Source organism: Heterocephalus glaber, unplaced genomic scaffold (genome assembly GCF_053883595.1).
Source record: "Heterocephalus glaber isolate CG9 unplaced genomic scaffold, H.glaber_assembly_v1.0 deba00001550, whole genome shotgun sequence".
Lineage (NCBI taxonomy): Eukaryota > Metazoa > Chordata > Mammalia > Rodentia > Bathyergidae > Heterocephalus > Heterocephalus glaber.
In genome coordinates, this window is record NW_028258343.1 from 12023369 (window position 1) to 12044208 (window position 20840).

General features: G+C 36.6%; 1 protein-coding gene across 8 annotated transcripts in view; it reads right to left on the reverse strand.

The window, feature by feature from the left end:
• Positions 1-20840, reverse strand: part of Eya4 (EYA transcriptional coactivator and phosphatase 4) — a 144447-nt gene that overhangs the window by 35188 nt on the left and 88419 nt on the right. For all 8 annotated transcript variants that reach the window (XM_087190090.1, XM_087190089.1, XM_087190095.1 and 5 more), the window contains 6 exons: positions 19876-20018; positions 19592-19735; positions 16742-16821; positions 12635-12800; positions 3967-4103; positions 2060-2143 (listed from right to left, as the gene is read on the reverse strand). In XM_087190090.1, the coding sequence (XP_087046216.1) occupies positions 2060-2143; positions 3967-4103; positions 12635-12800; positions 16742-16821; positions 19592-19735; positions 19876-20018 (754 nt within the window). The remainder of the gene's footprint in view (positions 1-2059; positions 2144-3966; positions 4104-12634; positions 12801-16741; positions 16822-19591; positions 19736-19875; positions 20019-20840) is intronic.

Consider the following 20840-nt stretch of genomic DNA (forward strand, 5'->3'; position numbering starts at 1 on the left):
ACAAAAGGATAAATACTTGAAGTCAGGAAATACATTAAAATACATAATGGTTATCCCAAAAGATGAATCCCAACACTGATTTGGCACAGGGAAAATCATAAATATTTAGATATGGTCCCGAATGGTGACTGTTTTAAAAAGACCTTTATTTGAGATTATATGTTCAAAGCAGACTGTTTATTTTAAACACTTGTCCAAATATGGAACTTAGCTGCACAAAAATGTTACAAGCAGTTCAACTGGATGTATTGGGTACTCCTGGTAAGCCAGTACTATTTCAGAAGCAATCCTTTAGATTATTATGTGAGAATTTTAGACTCCATACTCCATCAGCAATAGAATTTGAGAGTGTGTCCTCCAAATTTATGTAGGGTAATTTCCTTATATATTATATACATACATCTTAACCATAATCATTTGCAGTGCTATGGTTTGTATATGTGTCCCCAAAGGCTTGTGTGTTAAGTATTAACAGCCTGGCCACCAGCCTGTGGCACTCTTGGAGGGGGTGTAGGAGATGAGGCAGTTGGGATGCAGTCTCAAAGGGGTCGCTGGGACCCCAGCCCTCTCATCCTCTCTCTTGGTTCCCAGCCTCCATGAGATGAGCAGCTTGCTCTGCCACAGGCTCCCTATAGTGTGCCGCCTCGTCACAGGCCCAAAGGCAGAGGGCCAAGCAATATGGACCAAAATCTCTGAACTATGACCCAAAATAAACCTGTCCTTTCCTTGGAAGTCGATTATCTCAGATATTTTGTCACAGTGACAGAAAGCTAACTTGTAGTTATACTACGGATGAAAGTTCGTGTCCTCTCCAAATTTCCATATTGAAATTCTGACTTCCACTGTGATGGTACTGGGAGGTGGGGCTGCAGGGAAGAATCAGGTCAGGAGGGTGGATCACTCACAGGTGGGGTCAAGGCCCTTATAAAAAGGCAGAAGAGTCTGTTTTCTTCCCCTCTGCTCTCTAACATACAAAGACACAGCAAGAAGATGTCTGTAAACCAGGAAGCAATTCCTCACCCTAAATGCATCTGCAGACACCCTGATCGTTTCCTTTCTAGCTTCCAGATTGTGAGACATAATTATTTGTTGAAGTCCTCCAGCCTATGCTATTTGTTATAATATTCCAAGCAGAGTGAGACTATGTATTTATAAAGTGTGTCCACTGTGAAATAGCCCTACAAAGTAGTAAATATGGGCTAAAATGCATGTTATTCATTTTAGTATCTTCTTTCCTCATCTCTGTAGATGATCTTGTATGTGTAGTGCACATGTATAGATCTCACTCTAGTGATGTTTATTTTAGATGATGAATATGATAGAGGATCTAAGACTCTTTTTTGCAAATATTGTTAAACAAAATCATTAATATTTCATATCTATTTTACAAGACCCATTACATATACCAAAAGACAACTGTACAGAGTCACCCAAAGTGCAAGCAATGTAGGAATACACACTTAAACACAATTCATCATTACTTGTCTAGAAGGCAAAGCTTCACATGGTTGATAAAAACTACACATTGAGCTGACACGGGACAGTATCAAATAATACACTTCTGTAGATGTGGGATGTAAAGGAACCCAAGTCAGATACCACTTTGACGACAGTAGTCAAAGACAGGCCAGCATGTTCTCAGTTGACTGGTTAAGTGATGATCCTGCTTAATCTGAATGGCATTCTATAGCAACAGTTTGTGCACTAGATTACTTCAAATAATTTCTTAAAGTTCGCCCATTAGTGAATATTATTGTTTTAAAATATTTTTTCAATTAATATAATTGTTTCTAAAATAATTACGTAAGGGTATGAAACTTGGTCTTGATGCAGAAAACATAGTCTAGTCGTTATAAAGGATGAAAAAGGAATTCACTTTCTACTTAGCTTTGTAAATTCTGCAGTTCTCATTACAGAACAATAAGCTACTAGAAATAGGTAATTAAGAGGAGATTTGACTGCAATGAAAACAGTTAAAAGTAGTTTTAAATGGTCTTTGATTTTTGAACCAAATAAATTCTAACATGACGTCTTGGAATATAATGTCTTGATTTCTTACCTTGCCGTACTTCTGTGCGTAAGATCCTGTGAGGAGTGAGTGAAAAACAATGATGGTTTCATCCAAATCCCAGACAAACACACGCTAAAGGCAAAAAACACAAACAGCAAAAAATGTGAAGTTTAAGGAAACAAAAAAACAAACAGAAAACATCTTTCTCCACTGTTGGGTAGTGTCTTGACACCCTTTTATGTAAGATTTTGTTATTTCATTATTTGTTCATTTTTAACTTAACAAGTCCAACTATTATAAAGCCTGAGGAAAATAAGTAATAGAAATGAGTGTAAGTTTACAAGTCAGAGCTACTTGAGAGATTGCGGCAGGAAGACTGCCAAGTATTAGGCCAGCCTGGGCAATTTAGGGAGAAACTGTCTCAAAAAAAGAGCTAGGGATGTAGCTCAGTGCAAAGGCCTTGGGTGTCCAGTGCTGTAATAAAGAGAGAGATAGACAGAAAGATCAATTGATTGATACATATATGAAAGCTAAGAAATGTCCTAATTTGAGTGAATTAACACACTTACTTATAGTTAATACCAAAAAATAAGAGGCCTATTCAGGCTTTATGATAGATGTGTGCTTAACCTCTATGAAAAATTTTATAGCTCATGGGTCCATGAAATATTCTAATTTATGCAAAGAATTCAATTTAACAAATATTTCAAAGAATCAATGAGTTGTCCCTAGACAGAAACTGTAAGTGTAGGTCCTTGGGTCCGACTGGGCCTGTGAATGTGTTGTTTGGCCTGCATTCGGAGATCTTTCTAAATTGGATTTTATCAAACGTCACAGTTTGACTACAGCACAGAACCTGGGGGTCCAGCTGTGCTGGCTGACACCCCTGAACGGCACTGGTGGTGGGGCCCCCAGAGTGGGCCAAATCCTTGCTCCGACAGGACATTCTGCGGGCTCCCTAAGCTGTCACTCATGAAATCACGGGCCACTGTCATTCAAGTTCAGGCAATTATCACTCACAAAGAGGAAAATGTCTATTAATTTGTACTAAACATGGAAATTGAATTATTTTTCCTCAGTTGAAATACACGGTGAAGAATAGTTCCTTCTAATGTGTATTTCCAGTTTTTATTTTTTACTAGTACAGTTTGCAGTACATGATCACACTCCTTACAGGAAGGTGGTGCACGTACATAACACACCCAATTCTTTTTTCATCCTCTTTCCCTCTTGTTCCTCTCCCTCTTCCATCTCCTGATCACCTTCCCATTTGAGAAAGACCTATCTCCCTAGTTCCTATTATCAAGCTTTTATTTTGCTCTTTATTTTTATTTTGGGTTGTTCATATAAGAGAAACTACGTGGCATTTAAACTTGTGTGTCTGATTTATTTCATTTAGTGTCCTAATGTTTCATGATAAAAATCAATCTGATTAGGGTGGATATGTCTCAAAAGACCTCTCAAGTGGAAAAAATGACATACATACATTAAAATTTTCACAAACATAACAATTTTAACACATATGTCAAAGGAATGAGATTTTCTCTATTGTCAGAAGATGACTTTTCTTTTCCATACAGATTACTTCTACCATATCAAATATATGGACATATACATACATGTCTTTCATTAGTTTACGACTACCAGATAGTGTTTCTCACGAACAATCACTTTATCTTTAAAAATTCTGTTTTTGCTAATTTAGATCAAATATAAAATTGTATCAGGCCTAGAAATTATAAAGTACTATCACTTTTGAGCTGTTATTATTTTTACTTTTGTCATGATAATGGGTGAAATCGTAGAGTTCTAAAATGCCTATGACAAAGCAGGTCAATTTACGGTACATCTTTTCAAATTTAAATTTTGAAATTTAATGGAAGCATGAGTTATGGAATGTACCAATCAATAAAATAAACCATCATATTTTGCTCTTTCAGAATGGATCAGCATACCTCCAGGTCACTGTCGGGAGGTGGGGAGGGGTTATTTTTCCGGCCTCTTCCTCGGGACTTTGATCCAGAACTCCTACATGTTCGGTCATCAAGATCTTTGATGGGTGTAGAGGGGCTCTGAACAGTATCAAAGTCGCCTACAAATAATAGAGCGTGTCAAGAAGAGCACTTCCTCTTTAGATCAGGCGTGAGCATCCAGTTTTAATTATCTTGGCCAAGTCCTATACACTTAAAACCTCTTTATGAGAAAAACAAAAGATTTATAGTCCCAAGCATACAACATTTTTAAATTAGTACAAAGGAATAGGTTACACAAATCCCTCCTAGTTTTAGTCTACGTGATCTATCAAACCTGAATGTCTTTTTCACACCATGTGGCTTCGACTCCCTATCTATTCCCTCATCTGCGTATTTATGTATGTTTAGATCTATCCTCACTTCCTTCCTTGTCACAGTTTAGAGCATGAGATGTCTTCTTTTGGATCAGTCCCATCCCACCCTCCACCTACAAACGTGAGCTCCTAGCACCGCCTCTAAGGAGATTGTGGCCAATCAGTCAAATCCTCTTTCATCTTTCCTCAACCTCGTCGTTTCCTCTCGACTTTCATTTCCACCTAGATATGCTCTGCCTGCTATCTGTTCTTTCAAATGAAACTTAAAAGAATGGTGCATGATTTTAAGTTACGAAGCAGCCACATTTCAGGAAGTAAGAAAGGCGTATAAAAGTAATTAAGTGTCTGTTCGTTCATTCAATATATGCAAAATATCATTTCAGTATGTAACCAATATAAAAATTAGCAAAGATATGTTTAGCATTCTCTTTTTTGTACTAAATCTTGGAAATTTTGTGCACATACAGAGGACCTCAACCTACAGGAGCCACATTATCAGTGCTCAAGAGCCACAGGTGGCTACAGTTCTGCATAGCATAGTTATCTCCACTTCCGGGCACCCAATGTATCATAATCTGGCTTCAGTTTGCCAAGGCGCTAATAAAAAGACTCTGCAAAGGGTCCTCAACAAGCACTGAATGAAAAACACCAGAGTCAGGTGTAGTCCTCATCATCCTGGATCTCTGCTCCTGTTTGATCCTCTTAAACACCACCTCCTTGGAACCGGGCTTTGGTAGCTTATACCCCGCCCTCCTCCTGGATCTAGGATGTCACAGTTCTTCTCGGTGTCGAAGGCATGTATTCCTGTCCTTACTTTATCAATTTTATAAACTGGAATTGAAGAGTTCCATCCTTTGATTACTATCCTCCCAAGTCCATGCAATCTGAGTCTCTCTCTTTTTTATTTTTTTTTTTGGTACCGGGGTTCAAACTTGGGTCCCTCCACTTTTGAGGCAGGCGGCGGAACCACTGAGGTAAATCCTTGGACCCAATCTGAGTCTTTAACTATTTCATGGTCCATGACCATGTACGGGATGACTCACGCATAAGTCCTTACCTCTATCCAGACCACATCTTAAGTTTCAGATTTCTTATCTACTTGGCTTCCATTTGTACAATGGATATCTAAAATTCTGTTAAATCCAAAGCTAGTAATGATTTACCTTAGAGGTACAGAGTCCTGAGCAGTGGCAAACTCGTTGTGAGGTGCTATTAAGATAAACTGAGTCAACAGTGAAGTACAGTAGAACACGTAAATGAGCCAGACTTTTTGTATGACTTCAAGTGTTTCACTCAATTTCTCTAAAGGGGGAATAGCACCTACCATTTTGGATTACTGAGGGTAAATCAGGTTTATATATAATTTGATTTAGATCCTATGTTTACAATAAAAATTTCTAGGCGAATCAGACAGCAAACTATACTGAATTCAAATTACACATATTTTAAACATTATGATGTTATGACTATCATGCTTTACTATCAAATTACAGTAAAATAATTCTCAGGGTGGCCAAGCAGAATTAATCTATATAAATAAATCTGAACAAGCTAAGCACACTTAGGCATTATATTTTCTGAGGCATAGTAATTTTTACAGAGCTGAAGTCTTATTACTTCTTTTGATTCCAATGTTTTGTTTGTGAAACACTGCACATGTCAGGTAAGGATCAAAGCAAAATATGCATGTGCTCTAAGTACTGTTCACTCATAAAATACTGCTAGCCCAGCTCATCGCATGGGTGTCTTTTTTATCTCTTGTGTGACAGTAGATAGCACAATAGTAAAGCTTCTTAGTTACGGGGTTGCATTTACCCCTATCATATAGTAAATTATGCTTCAGCCCACGTGAATAATCATTAAATGAGGATTTTGATATCTGGACACACATCAACTTTTAAATAAAAGCCCACAAATTTTTTTCTATTTTAAATTATTTCTGTTCTAAGTTTACTATATCCTGCAATTGAATGTTCTCCAAATAAAATGGTGATTCAAATTAACTCTCAAATATTTTGGATGACATTCCATTAAAATCAATTTCCAGGTGTTATGTATAAGACAGCTTTGTTCTTCTAACAGCAAAAAAGTGGAAAGAACAGGACCTTGCAATATCCCAATCACTGTGGTCAGTTGTGGGTGGCTTGTTGCAGAGTGGATCCACAAAGAAAGAGATTCAAATTAATTAGCCTGCATCTGGCAATGTTGGTGTGATTCCAGGACTCCTGCTTTAACTACCAGGCTCTACTGCCTACTCCAAGCTGCAACAGTTTTTCTGATCACAAAAGGGTGGAACCTACAACTATTTCTCCTGATCAAGAGAACCAGAATGGGAGAAAATATTGGCAAGCCATACATCTGATACAGTGTTAATATTCAAATCATGTAGGAAATTAAGCCACAATGAGTTACCACCTTATATTTGTTAGAAAGAGTATTACTAAAAAGACAAAAATAACAAGTGTTAGAATGAGGAGAGAAGATAAGGGAACTCTTGCACATCCTTGGTGGCAATATAAATTAGTATAGCCATTATGAAAAACAGTTCAGTAGCTCCTCAGAAAATTAAAAGTAACATTAAGGTCTTGTAATCCCACTACTGAATATATAACTAAAAGAAATGAAATCAGCATGTCAAAAAGATATCTGAACTCCAATGTTTATTGTAGCATTATTCATAATAGCCAACATAAGTATCCAATAAGATGAACAGGTAGAGAAAATAATGGTGTATATACACAATGGAATACTATTCAACCTAAAAATAAGAAAAAAAAATCTTGTCATCTAGAGCATCATAGATGGAACTAGAGATCGTTATGATGAATGAAATATGGCAGGCACAGAAAGACAAAATTGCATGATGTCACTCACACATGAAGTATAAAACGCTTGACTTCACAGAAATAAAGTGGAATGACGGTTCCTAGCGTCTGTAGGGCTGGGAAGGGGGACTGAGGACAGGTTAAAGGATACAAAATTTCAGTTACAATACAAAATTTCAGGTAGGATGGATCTACTGTAGAATATGATGACTATATTATAATCATGTATTGTAGTTTTTGAAAATTATTGAGAGTAGATTTTATGTGTTCTAATCACAGAAATTGCATATGGGAAGTAATGCACATTTTTAAGTCAATTCGGTCATTACACTATATAGGTACATTTCAAAGCAGTATGCTATACAAGGTTAATAGATACATAATTTTGTCAACTAGAAAAATTTAAAAAGCATCACACAGACTACACATTTGTGTGAGAGAGGGGACCGAGAAATTCACTGAAAGAACTTCAAAAGAAAGTAAAAGAGCGCTTCTGTGGAGGCAAAGGTGTATCTGGGTTTCTCCAGCCGTCCTCCGGGTGCAATTTGTGTACACCTCTGTACCTTCTAAAGATGTTATCCTTTCTCCTGAAGAGGGGTGAAATGAGGAACTTGAGCTTAACTGGTCATTAAACATTCGTTGACACTATTTATTTTTAAAGAGAAAGGTGTTAATTCTAGTGTCCCTGCCAAATTTCACTCAGGTAATTGCAGGAGGACAGAGTAACCCTGCAGGTAGGGAAAATGTAATGGCAAAGTTCTGTGTGGTTTGTCCCTTGCGTCTTCATCTTCCTGAGAGTTTCAGTGAGATGATTTAGCACTTTGCTAAAGGCCACTGTTGTCTATGTAAGATGCTGGCTTCATTGCAGAAAGGGAAGTGATTTTAGTAGACCCTTAAATTCTCTGGAGCACTTGTTAAATTCAATTAGCTAATGTTCTGTAATGTTCATCAAGGTCTCAAGGTAAAGGATAATATTGCTACAAATTACTAACCAAACTTAAGTTCAAATATATTTAAAATATGAGAAAGGATGAAGTGTAAGAATATCTTTCGTCTTCATGTGCTAATCCATTCTCAAGCTTTATGAATACAAATCAAAAATATAATTTATCTTTGATAAACTTTAAGTTCAAGGCAAAGAAAAATCTCCCTAATGATAATAAACTAAAATGTCTGTTCTTAATCAGCACGGTAGTATTTCTTTAAATCCATTGTCAAACTACCTAATAAGGTAAAATAAATAACTGAATGCTATTTGCAAATACATCAGTCATTACCAACTGCCCTAGGCTTTTTCTACATGATTGAATAATTATCCTTTAATCAGTACAGTAATGAATAACTGCCTCTTATAAGTTTTGGACATTTAGATCCAACTTTATTTCATTAGGTTTATCTATCTCTAAATCAGAACAACCAGCTGTCTCTTATTGAAATAAGGTAAGTTTCTATTTCAAAAGTGGAAGTTAACAGTGAATGTTCTAGGAAGAACTGTGGACCTTAATTGTTAGGTCTCCACAGTAAGTCCAAAATGTAGAATCAGTTAATGGGAAATTCTTTTCCTGCCCTTGAACTAAATCCATCAGATTTCACTATGAATTAAAAAAAAATCACAGTTATAAACTTGTTTGCTTTTTGCGTGCATGCCAGCTCTGAACTACCTTGAAGAAAGGTCTGAGGTCACAGAATTCCTCAAAAATCCAGACATATGGGTTGTTATGAATTTGGTGGAGAGAATAATATAGTTACAAATAGTTAATAATACAGTTAAAAATCTTTAAATTCAACAGAAAGTCTGATGAAATCTGAAAATTATGTCAAACCATATTTGTTGGAATTATCAACCAGTGGAAGCCTGAAGAAAGCACAGCATTCTGATAGTGCACATGAGGATACCACATGTGAACGTGTCACTTTCAAAGTCCCCTGCTCAGTTGATCTACCTGTCTGCTGCATTTAGTATTTTTCACATGAATAAAATAGCTATTTTGAGTCTTCTTTAGTTATGGGAATTCACCACGTGTGTCTCTGCTGCAGTGTAACTCTTGTGATTGTATGAAAGGAAAGCAAATCAATCTTGGACTAAAGCTCTATGTAGCACATACCACGTATCTAAGTGCACAAATGGTTTCCATACAGCGGAACTGTCATCTAGGAACTTGAAAAACAACCTCTTGGTCCTGAATGCTGTTCAGCCTCTGATACTGTGATGACAAACCCTTCTGTGGTTTTATTTCTCAACAGTCACCCTACCCTGTTTTCCCCGTGTATTCGTCATTTAGAGAAACCTTTCACTGAATGCTACAAGTACGACAAGTATCTCTGTACATAAAGGATCTCTTGTTAAGCAAGGATTCTCAAGGCACTCAGTCTTTAAATTAAGGCCAGATCCTTGATGAAATGCAAGTGTTGTCTCAAAGAGCACTGGAGCAGCTTTGGAACACGTGATTAAGACTGAACAAATGAGGGAGACGTGTTGGGGAGAAAATTTAACAGTCCTGAAAATGAGTGCCTTCCTAAATTTTGTAGCCTAAGTGTTTCACGGGCTGAGCTGGGGCTTGGGCCATCATGGGGTGCAAATGCTCAGGGAGGTTGAGGCTCAGAGAAGAGTTTAAACAGGAAGCCTTAGTGGAAATAGGATCAGGATTCAAAGCGGACTCTGTGCTCACAGGAAGAAGATAATAGTAAAGAAACAGAAATACAGGGACACCAAAGACAAACTACAAAATCTGACTAAAACTTGAGAATATTTTAATTTTTAAAAATTAAAATACTTCCTCTCAATTTGAGCACATTTATTCCCTTATTCTTGCCACTTCCGGAAGAAGTTCTGGGAGTCCTCTTTCATTGAGTGTTTTTAGTTATGCTATCATGGCTGAGTAGATGTGCTAAATGATTTGAAACTTTTACCCTTCACAGTCATTTTGACTTTGGGAAAGAGTCAGAAGTTGCATGGTGCAAGATTTGATGAGCAGGGTGAATGAGCACACACTGAATTTTTTTTTTTTTTGTATCGGGGATCGAACTCAGGTCCTTGCGCTTGCACAGCAGGCGCCGAAACCACTGAGCTAAATCCCCGGCCCCTCACACTGAATATTTTTATGAGCCTCCCTTTTCACTGGATGGTACTTGGCAGCAGCATTCACTGTAGTTTTGATCACACCTTGTAAAGACACTCGTGAAAGAGGACTTCCAGAAATGCCTCACAAAGTGGCAAGAAAAATGGATAATGGGATAGGTGTGCTCAAAATGAGGGAAGTATACCGAGGAGGATTAGTGGTAATGTGTCTTTTACTGTAATATTTTATAATTTAAACACACACTACATTTTTGGATCAGCCTTTAAAATCACTTCTATACTATTTTTTCTTGGGTCCTTAGTTAAGGACGATACAATGATCTCCCCTTAACTGTGGGGATATATTCTAAGATATTCTACAGATGCCTAAAACCATACATACTACTGAACCTCACATATACTATGATTTTTCCTACATGTATATACCTATGATAAAGTCTTATTATGAGTTAGGTGGGTGAGAGATAACAATAGCTAATAATAAAACAGAACAAATCAAACAATGGCCTGTAATAAAAATTATTAAAATTTTATGATTTATTTTTAATTTTCCACTTAATTTTGGGGGGACCAAGTTGACCATGGCTCATTGGCTCTGGGAAAAGGGAAATACAGATAAAGGAGTACTACTGTGTTTTGCACAGGGAAACAAAAATAACAGATGTTACCACTTCAGCAATTCATGATATATGCATATCTTGTCTATTGCTTAAAAATTGCTTTTATTGTCACCCCTGTATATTTGAATTAGTTTACTTGTTAATATTCGCCATATTACCTAGCATTTTCCCATTCTCAGGCCTCACCACCATTATATGTATTTGCTTGATCTTTACCTTGTTTGTTAAAGGAAGTCAAGGTACGCAGAGAGTTCATTCATGGATGAAATATCAGTGTCTAGCACAGTGCGGGGACCTAGTAGGCACTCATCTTTCCCATTTGTGCATTAGAAAGTATTTACAGTATTGTGAACATGTTTCCTTACAGTCTTTCCCTTCCAAAGCGGGATCAAAAGCATAGACGATTTTGAATCTTGTAAATAACTGAGGGCAGAAAAACACACCCAAACATATCTATAATATTTACAAAAAATTTTACTCTCATTTTTCTTATTGATTTTTGAGAATGTATTTTCTGGCTGTAAGTCTTGTATCAGATATGAATGTTACAATAATTCTCTCAAGCTGTGACTTGTCTTATTCTTGTAGCAATATCTTTCAAAGAAAAGTTCATAATTTTAGGAAATCTGAGTTATTTTTCTCTTTTCATGTTTCTCTTCTTTTTTCAGCATCAAATTTACAAAATCTTTATCTTGCTAAGAGTCACAAAGATTTCCTCCATATTTTTCTTCTAGGAATTTTTGAGATTTAGCTTTTATATCAGGCTTATGATTTATTTTTAGTTAATTTTAGTATATAAGTAATAAGTTACATTCTTTTATGTGTGGATAACTCAGATTTTCCAGCACCTTTTGTTGAAAAAAATTATTAATTCTCCAATTTTCTGGGCACTTTGGTCAAAAATGAGTTTTCCAGTGTCTGAGTCAATTTCCCGACTCTCGATTCTATTTCACTGCTCTACGTATGTACACTTTTGCTAATACTGCACTCTCTTGATTACCATAATTTTTTATATCATGAATTCAGAATATGTGTTTTCAAACTCTTCTTTCTTTCCAAAACTGTTTTAACTATTCTAGTTCCTTTATCTTTGCTTATAATTGTAAACTCTTCTTTGCAATTTCTCCGAAAAGTTTGATTTGGATTTTGACTGAGATTGGGGTGAATCTCTCTTAAACTTGCTTTTAAACATTGCAGCCATGCTGAATATGTACAGCAAACACAATTCTTCTAAGAATAAAGCAAGCTTCAGATGAAGGAAACTACCAGGAATTTTAAATATGCACTGATCAGACAAAGGTGTTAAGCTCCCTACTACTGATCCTATAAATCTTTGGACTGCAGGGATGTTGACTGACTAGATCCACTGATGACTCAGGGATGAAGGAGCTACACAGTGTCTCAGACATAAGGAAATATTACTAGTTATGGTCAAAGAAGATAAAATTACACGTTTTACTGTGTTGCTGAGTATTTCAGAAAATAAAGATTGGGTCTGGCAAAAGCTCTATTCACCTACATCCCTACCTACATAGTTGTTTTGAGATTCAAGTCCCTTATCTATCCCACATCTAAAAGAAATTTTCATCTAAAAGCCAGAAGAGCCTCATTTTATGCTGAGAGATTAATGCAGATTAAACACAAGCACAATTATCTGGACTTTTCAGGCATGTTTCTGAAGCGTATACTTTCTCTTTGTGACTCAGTCCCATAAAACATTTAAAAGTATTTCATCTGGGTGCAGATCTGTACCTGGTTGGCTAGTCAGCCCGGGCAGAGATTCCTGCAACTGATAAGTGGAAGCTGATGATGACGTGCAGTCGGCGGTGTTATTTGATGTCATATACGCTCCGTACGTTGATGCTGAGTAATACTGTGCATACTGGTTTTGGCCAAAGGCTGTGTAGGATGGATAATCCTGAAACAATAATTGAGATGTGTGTGTTTGAAAAAGAAATTATCCTCTGGTATGCTAAAAACAATCTCTATGGTAAATGAAAGATTATTATTCAGCTCTATTTGTTTCAGAGTTGTCAGCTTTGAGGCGCTTGCTCCTAGTGAGTGGAGACTATTTTGCGGTACACAAAGCAATGAACTTTCCCATTGCCTTTGCAAACCAGGTGCAGTACACAGATTTTAAGCTGCCTAAAGGTAGCGTGCATTTCATCCCCTACCTTCACAGTTACTTATCCAAGGGCTTACATTATTGAGATTCATCCGTTGCAAGAGGGGAAAATGTTCGGACAGAGCATTGGCTCATTTTTGCAAAATCAATTTTTATCTATCTCCTAAGCCAGCAGCAAGGAGTTATGGCTGTTCCTCTCAGCTTCTACACAAAGCTGTGTGCATTTTTCAAACTTTTTGTTTTCCTTCTAGACTATACATGATAATTTCATTTTACTGGCAGGAGATATAAAGTAAATAAATGCAGATGATTAAGGGACTTTTTAAAAAATCCAATCTTTCACAACTATGTGCTACCTGTAGCCTTGATCTAAAGTCTTCCAGGAAGTGTTCAAATATTTAGTTTTCTCCTTTGTTACAGACAAAAATGAAATCATTGGATCAACTCCTCTGACCTGCTTTTCATTAAAAAACATTTTTAAGAGCTTTAAAATGATAAGAATGAGCCCTCAAAATATTTTACGTATTATGATGATGAGTAAGGATTTGCTATGATAAATGGTGTTTAATATATCTGCCATGTTTTGGCTCAAAAATGTTATCAATGATGACAAATCTTTGGTCAGGATTAAGATCGCCTGTTGTGACAAGGTCAGAGGGGAACAAGATCCATGTTTGATGTGATTTCAAAAATGGAAATCCTCTGAATATGTAAATATGTACGTTATCAGAAAAGATTATGTAATAGGGCAGAAAACTAGAACCCTATTAAGTCTGTTAATTTCAGGTTCTAAGGCTTCCTACCACTAACTGTGAGCCAAGGGTAAAATCTCATCAATATTTGAACAGTTTCTAGCAAACATTATTCTCAAAGTCAACAGCGGTAGCAAACACACGTATGACTCTGTGTCAAGGCACTGTTCTAATGGCTCAAATGGACTTGCTCATTTAATCATCACAATCTTCCCATTTTACACTGAAAAAGACTGAAGCTCAGAATGATTAAGCGATTTACATTAAGCTATCACTTAGCTGACCCCTTAGCTTGTCACCCAACTAGTAATTTTCTGAGCTGGAACTGCAACCTGGCGTCGCACTGCAGTATTTGTGTGCTGAAGCTCGAAGCTCTGGGCCAGCCTGCTAATGCCCTCAGAGGGAAAGAGAATTACACACTGGAAAGGATCCCTAGTCACTGCTTGGAAACACACCTCCAAAACTGCCCCTTCTCTTCCTTTCTACTCCTGTCATTCCTGGCTAAGCTACTACCTTTACTTCCTGTTGCAGGGAACATAATCATTTTGTAATTTATCTCCTTGTTGCCATTAGCTTTTCCCAAAGATGCTGAAGCCCGAACAATCTTTACGAAATGCCAATTTTATGACGCTATTCTCCTGCCCAGAACCCTTCAGTACCATCCCACTGGGCTTGGAACAGTATCCAAGGCCTTCCTGTGACCCAGGGGTCCTCACGTGAGTAGGCCCCGCCTACCTCTCCACCTGTGTCTCCCACCACCCTGCGCACTGACTGAACTCTAGCTTTCCTTGAGTGAAATTCCACACTTCAGGAACTTGCTGCTTCTTTTGCCTCAAAACTCTTGTTCTCATTCTTCACCCAACTCTGAGAAGTCTTTGCTTAAATATCGTTCCCCTAAAGAAGGCTTCTACAGAACTTCCCCTGCTCAGAATTAGATATCTAGTAATATTTTCAGCAGGATCTTGCTCTCTCCCTTCACGTCTGTTCGTTGTCTGTCTGCTTCTCTTTGTAGGCCCTAAGTTCCACGAAGTCTGCTACAGACCTGACACCACCCTCGTGTCCTTGTGTGCAGAGGAGTTCCTAATTCTTAACACATACTCAGGGCTTACTAAAAGGATAAACTGCCACTCAGACTATCATCAAAAGTGTAAATTACAGGGCTGGGGATTTAGCTCAGTGGTTCCACCACCTGCCTCGCAAGTGCAAGGTTCTGAGTTCGATCCCTGATACAAGCATAAATTGCATTTTATACCAGACCCACTCTATTAAATCTTCAGATAGAACTGGATCACATCCATGATTTCGGTTTTTAAAATATATTTTCTTGTCCTTCCTGAATCTTTATTTGATCTTCTCAAATAAAATAGAGTAGTATTTCCTCACACTACCTTCTGCCTAGAGTATAGTTCTACTACTACATTCAGTATATTCTACCCTCTTTTTTTAAGGAAGACTATGTCCCTTGAAAAAGCAGGAAATAAAGACTATTTCTGAATCTTCAATGCCTAGTTCACAAATTTAATGTATAGCAAGGGCTTAATAAATATATGTGGTGTCAATAAATAAATGAGTGGACTTAAACTACCAGATTCTAATTTTTTAAAATAAAATATATATAGTGGTTCTGATGTTTACTGATTCAAGGCATTATTTTCCTACCTCCAAATTTCACAGTTTAATTCCATCAGAATATTTTAATTCCACACTATGTTAATAAGCAAAATTTCCTCTTGGCCTTTGATTATGTTAATAAAACTAGGAGAACAAAATTAGTAGAATTCTTTTAGTATATTACAGGACATGCAAGCACTTGTACAGATATTTTAAAATATCTAAAAGAACAGCAATGACATTAAAGTAATTGTTAAGTGAAATAAATCAAACATACAAGTTTAAATACTGCACGCATGGTTTCTTTTGTATGAGAAGTCCAAAGACTTACAAATAAAGAGAAAAATGAAGGATAGATAATAGGAAACAGGGAGATAGGAGAAGGGGAAGGGGCCAAGAGATGAAGGGAGATGGGAGGGAAGGGAATGGAAAGGGGATGGAAAAAGAATTGAGGTGTGTTATGTACATGTACCATCTCCTCACAAGGAAAGTTATCATTATGCACTGCCAATACGTACAAATAAAAATTAAATAAAACTTAAACATTAGAAATATAAAGTAGTGCCCTGCCTGTCCAGAAATCAGCCTTCTTTCAATCTCAACTATACCGAACATGATTGAAAATCAGGATAGGATGTCAACACAGGCCACAAATTCATCTCTGTGCCTGGTGCCTCATTCAGGAACATTCACGCTTGCTCCACACATACTACTGACAGGCTGGATTTGAACACCCATGAAAACAGCAATAAATACAATAGGGGAGGACCAAGACCTTCTAAAGGCAAGCTCACCGTGTAAAGCAAAAAGCACAGGTATTAGGAAAGTAGAAACCAAACACTCATTAAGACATCATAGAACTAAAAAATAAAACAGTAGCATTAAAACCCTAGAATTGAAAAAAATAAGAATATTAGAAAGCTAAGAGTAGTTCTGCTAACCAATGGTATCTTTTTGAACTGAAAATGTCTTGTAGTCTATAGTAAAATCCTATAATTGCTTATTCTTCAGTCAGTTAATATTCATAATAATAACTGTGTGTTATCAGTAGTAACAAAACTGCATTTAGGAAAGTTTAACGTAACAGTAAAGTATGCAATCTATTTTATAATTATACTGTACAAGACTGCAAGTTAAATGTTTAACGGGCAAACTTTTAACACTAAAGAAATTGAAAAGAGATTAACACAGATCCTAAGAATTCTTGACAGGTTATTTTGGACTATCTTGAAATGCTAACTTAATTTTCAATAAAGAAACATAAGTTTTGTAGAATATACACTGTTTTTCAGAATGCACATGGCAACTTGAAAATAGTCTTCAAAAATCTCCAATAGATACAAGAAGCATAAATATAAAAAGCTACTATACCTGCTGTGAACCACTGAAATTTGTTGAATTCGAAACTGAGTTATTTGCATAAATAGTAGATGATGGTGCAAAACTAGAACCTGGAGGTAAAGAACAAATTGCATTTTTAAAAGTTTCATATAATTCAATCATAGGAAAGGATGGAGCTCTGTCATTTTCAACAACATGGTTAGAAACCGGAGCATATTATTTTATTTTAAGTGAAATGAGTCAGGCCCAGCAGGACAAGTACCACATGGTCTCAGTCATTTAAAGAATCTAATAAAGTTGATGGCTTAGAGGATGAGAGGAGAATAGTGGCTATCACAGGCCGGGGTGAGCAGGGGTACAGGAGGATAGGAAAAGGTTGCTCAACAGGTACTAAGTTACAGACAGAAGAAAGGAGTTCCAGTGTGATACCGCACAGTAGGGTGACTACAAATAGTGAGGTATTGTGTATTTTTTTAAAACCTGGAAGGATTTGGAATGTTTTTATCACAAATGATACTTGAAGAGCTGGACTAGGATGATAAAAAGTGCAGTGAATATTTAAATTAAAAATTGCAGTAAAAGACACATTGCCATAAGTTACTCTCAGAATACTAAAAACACTCTTATCCCACTGCTTTTGACAATGTGTCTTTTTCTGTAGTGAATTTAAAAAGTGAAGCATTCACTGATGACATTTTTTGATGACCCCTTGTGTTCGCCATGTTTCAACGTTATACAACGTGTATCTGCATCAAAATATCTCAGGATACCCAATAAGTGAGTACTTACGTATAAATTGGAAAATAATAAATAAAATTTCCACACATCCCAAACCAGTTCTTTTTTGGTAAAATAATACAAATATTTCATTTTGCATAATTCAGTAAGGAAAACATATCTTGAGTTTTGTTTTGAAGCCAGTAATTGTGAAGTTGAGAGATTGATAAAGTAAGTGTGCATGGCTCTGGCACTTCCTGTGACTGATGGTAAGACATTTCCTGGTTGAGAGTGCTGGGCTAACCAGGAGCAAACAGGGACAGTTCTCCCAAGGACTGAAGCTAGTAGTCAAGAGCGGAGGTCTGGAAGTATAGGGGAACCCAAAGAATAAAATACTATACAGGCTGAGACTTTTCCGGGAAAACAACTAGACCTTTCAAATCATACCCACCACATTTGCATAAGAAAACAAATAAAATAAACATTTGTATGGAGTCACTAGGAAATAAACACATAGATCCCATTTAGAATTGATGCTGGCAGCTTCCTACTATTTCATTGTTTTACATTGTTTCCTTGGAACAAGCGATGTGAATTCAGATTCAGAATTGAGGAAGAATTGTTTACAGGAGTCTAAGATTTAAGGTTCTTATAAAACCACAAAGTCTAAAATTTAATCATTTTTCAAAACTGGGAAAAACAAATGAAGATAAATTATGATTATAAATTTTTCTCCTTAAGTATGTCCTTATTGGTAGTGTTTTTACAGGAGTAAAATGAAACATGAGGAGGTCACTAATTATGTTTTATCAGCACGTCATGACTACCAATATAGTACATAATCAGTGCAATCATTTGGCCCAAGATAGACAATAAGATAATATTTGGGGACAAATGAAATGTTTTTATGCTTGCTGTCATACTGCTAATTGTGGCTCTGTGGCTCACGGTGGTTACACAAAATGTGATCAGATACTACAGTTAACATTTAGCTTTTAAAAATGTATTATTTTAAAAGACACATTGCTTCTAATCCTCCTCAAAATACTCCCCTGGCTTTGAATACATTTATTCCATCATTCTTGCCACTTTCTGAAGGAGTTCTGAAGTCCTCTTTCCTAAATATCTTTAATGGCTTTGTGTGTCTGCCTTGATGTCCTGAATCAAATATTTACCTTTCCTGGTCACTTTGACTTTGGAGAAGAGCCAGAAGTTGCACAGCACCTGGTCTGGTGAATACGACTAAGGAGGACACACACTGTAATGTTTTTATGAGCCTGCCCTCTTGTTGGATAACATTTGGCAGCAGCATTCACTGTATTTTTTTTATCACAACTCATAAAGACATTCACCTAATAGTATGTATGGAAATATATTTCCACTTCTTCTAGGTAAAATGAGCCATAAATGTCTTATATTTAATTTTAGTCAAGTGACTAAAATGTCAATATAAATTAGTTCAAATATGTTAATATAGCCCCAGATACATAACTAATAACTTAGACAAAAAGGACAAATAAAAACTAGTTTTTAATGTTTTCACTATGTCACTGAAATTCTTTCTGCTAATATTACATAAAGATCAAACAATTTTTAACAGGAGTCAAAAATGAGAAAAATTTTCAAATGATTGTATATGGAGGTGTGACAAAACATAAATAATCCTACTGAGAAATGTAGTATCAGTAGGTAAGAGTTATTTTAGGGATAAACAAAGCCCTCAACCAATGATAATTAGAAGAAAAGTGCTAACTCACTTTTACATGTAATAGCATTACATTACAATCAAAATAGCATTACCTTCTTATGGGATATTCAGAAGAAAATACTGGTTTCTGCTCTGAATCTTTTGAATCATTCAGGCAGACATCAAATGTATGAACGACTGACCTAGTGTCTGGCTTGAAGGTCTGCCTGGACTTGGTTTCCTGCTGTTATGGAGCTTAAGCTTAAGCGTTCACATTTAGTATGAGTCATGTTTCTCGACGTATATTCAACTATTTTCATGTTTCTGCCTAGTTCTTGGTACTTTGTTAAGAAACTGTGTAAGCAGTGGTAAAATTTAAAAGTGTCTTTAGGATCTGCTACTTCTTAGGCTGCAGCCATGGAGTCCCATTCAAAGAACTCATTCTAACATAAGAGATTTCACTGGTGGCCACTTACCTGGCATTTGGTAAGAGTAAGGCGTCTGGCCCGGCTGTGGGGTAGAAAACCCTGGACTGTAACTGAGGCAGCCACTCTGCAATGGTGACTGAGTTTGGGAAAGGCCACCCTCGGTCTTGATGGCTGGCAACATCACACCCAGATCTGTTTTGAAAGTGCATGTGCAAACCACTTAATTAGTAAAATGATCTCCTGTTGAGCACTAACTTACACTAGAATATACAGCTACTAGTCGTCAGGATTAGATGCTTATAACCAAAGAAGAAGACAGAGATGTGAAATACCGTAAGTGGGCAGGCTGTAGGGCTGTCCTGTCTGTGAGTAGGCTGTGTAGACCGCTGGCTGCTGCATTCCTGAATACTGAGTCTGGCCCGCATAGGCAGACATTGTTTGAGCTGCTGGTGTAGAAAGAATGTGTGGATAGGGCCTAAATATCAGAAAAATAGCATTACTGTGGCAACAAAGACTGCATATTAATTCAGACAGCTTAGATTCAGTGAAACCCTACAATATCCCGGAAATAATCTTCCTCTTTAGCCACAACAAAATGTTAACGATATAAGAAAAAGTTTGAACATCAAGAGCCCCGGCTCTGCTACAAACCTTGGACAAATAATTTAAACTTTCTAAGACTATATCTCATCTATAAAACAAGAAATTTGGTTTAGATGGTATCTTAAGTCACTTCCAGCTCTATAATTCTTGTTTACATCTGAACTGGCAATCCAATTAATATCTAGCTAAACAAAGTTGCGCACATGACAGTCAATTACAGAAATGTGCTGGGAAGCATATTTACACTCATCATGAATGGCTGGTGGAATACAATGATTGCAAGTCTATCTAAAAGGTCTTCCAAGAATTCACTATCAAAAATTTGAAATCTCAAAAAGAAAAAATTCTTCCTGAGAAGAAATGGAGTGTCATGGCCTTTATTATCATTTCATGTTTCATATAATGGTCCTAAGGAATATCCAATCCCTAGACTATACTTAAGGACATGCTCTATGGTGCAGAAAGTCATATTATATTTCAGTGTGTATGTATCAAGAAGCTAAAATCTTGCCACATCTGGCTGATCCCAAACAAATTCCGATACACAGTCAATATAGTTCAATTTGAAATATCTACCACATTTTAAATGCATTGACTACATTAGTTACAAAAATAATAAAGCATATTCTTCAAAAAAGTGTTTCTATTATAACTTGGAATCCAATAAAAATATTTCAGTGATGGAATAAATTAT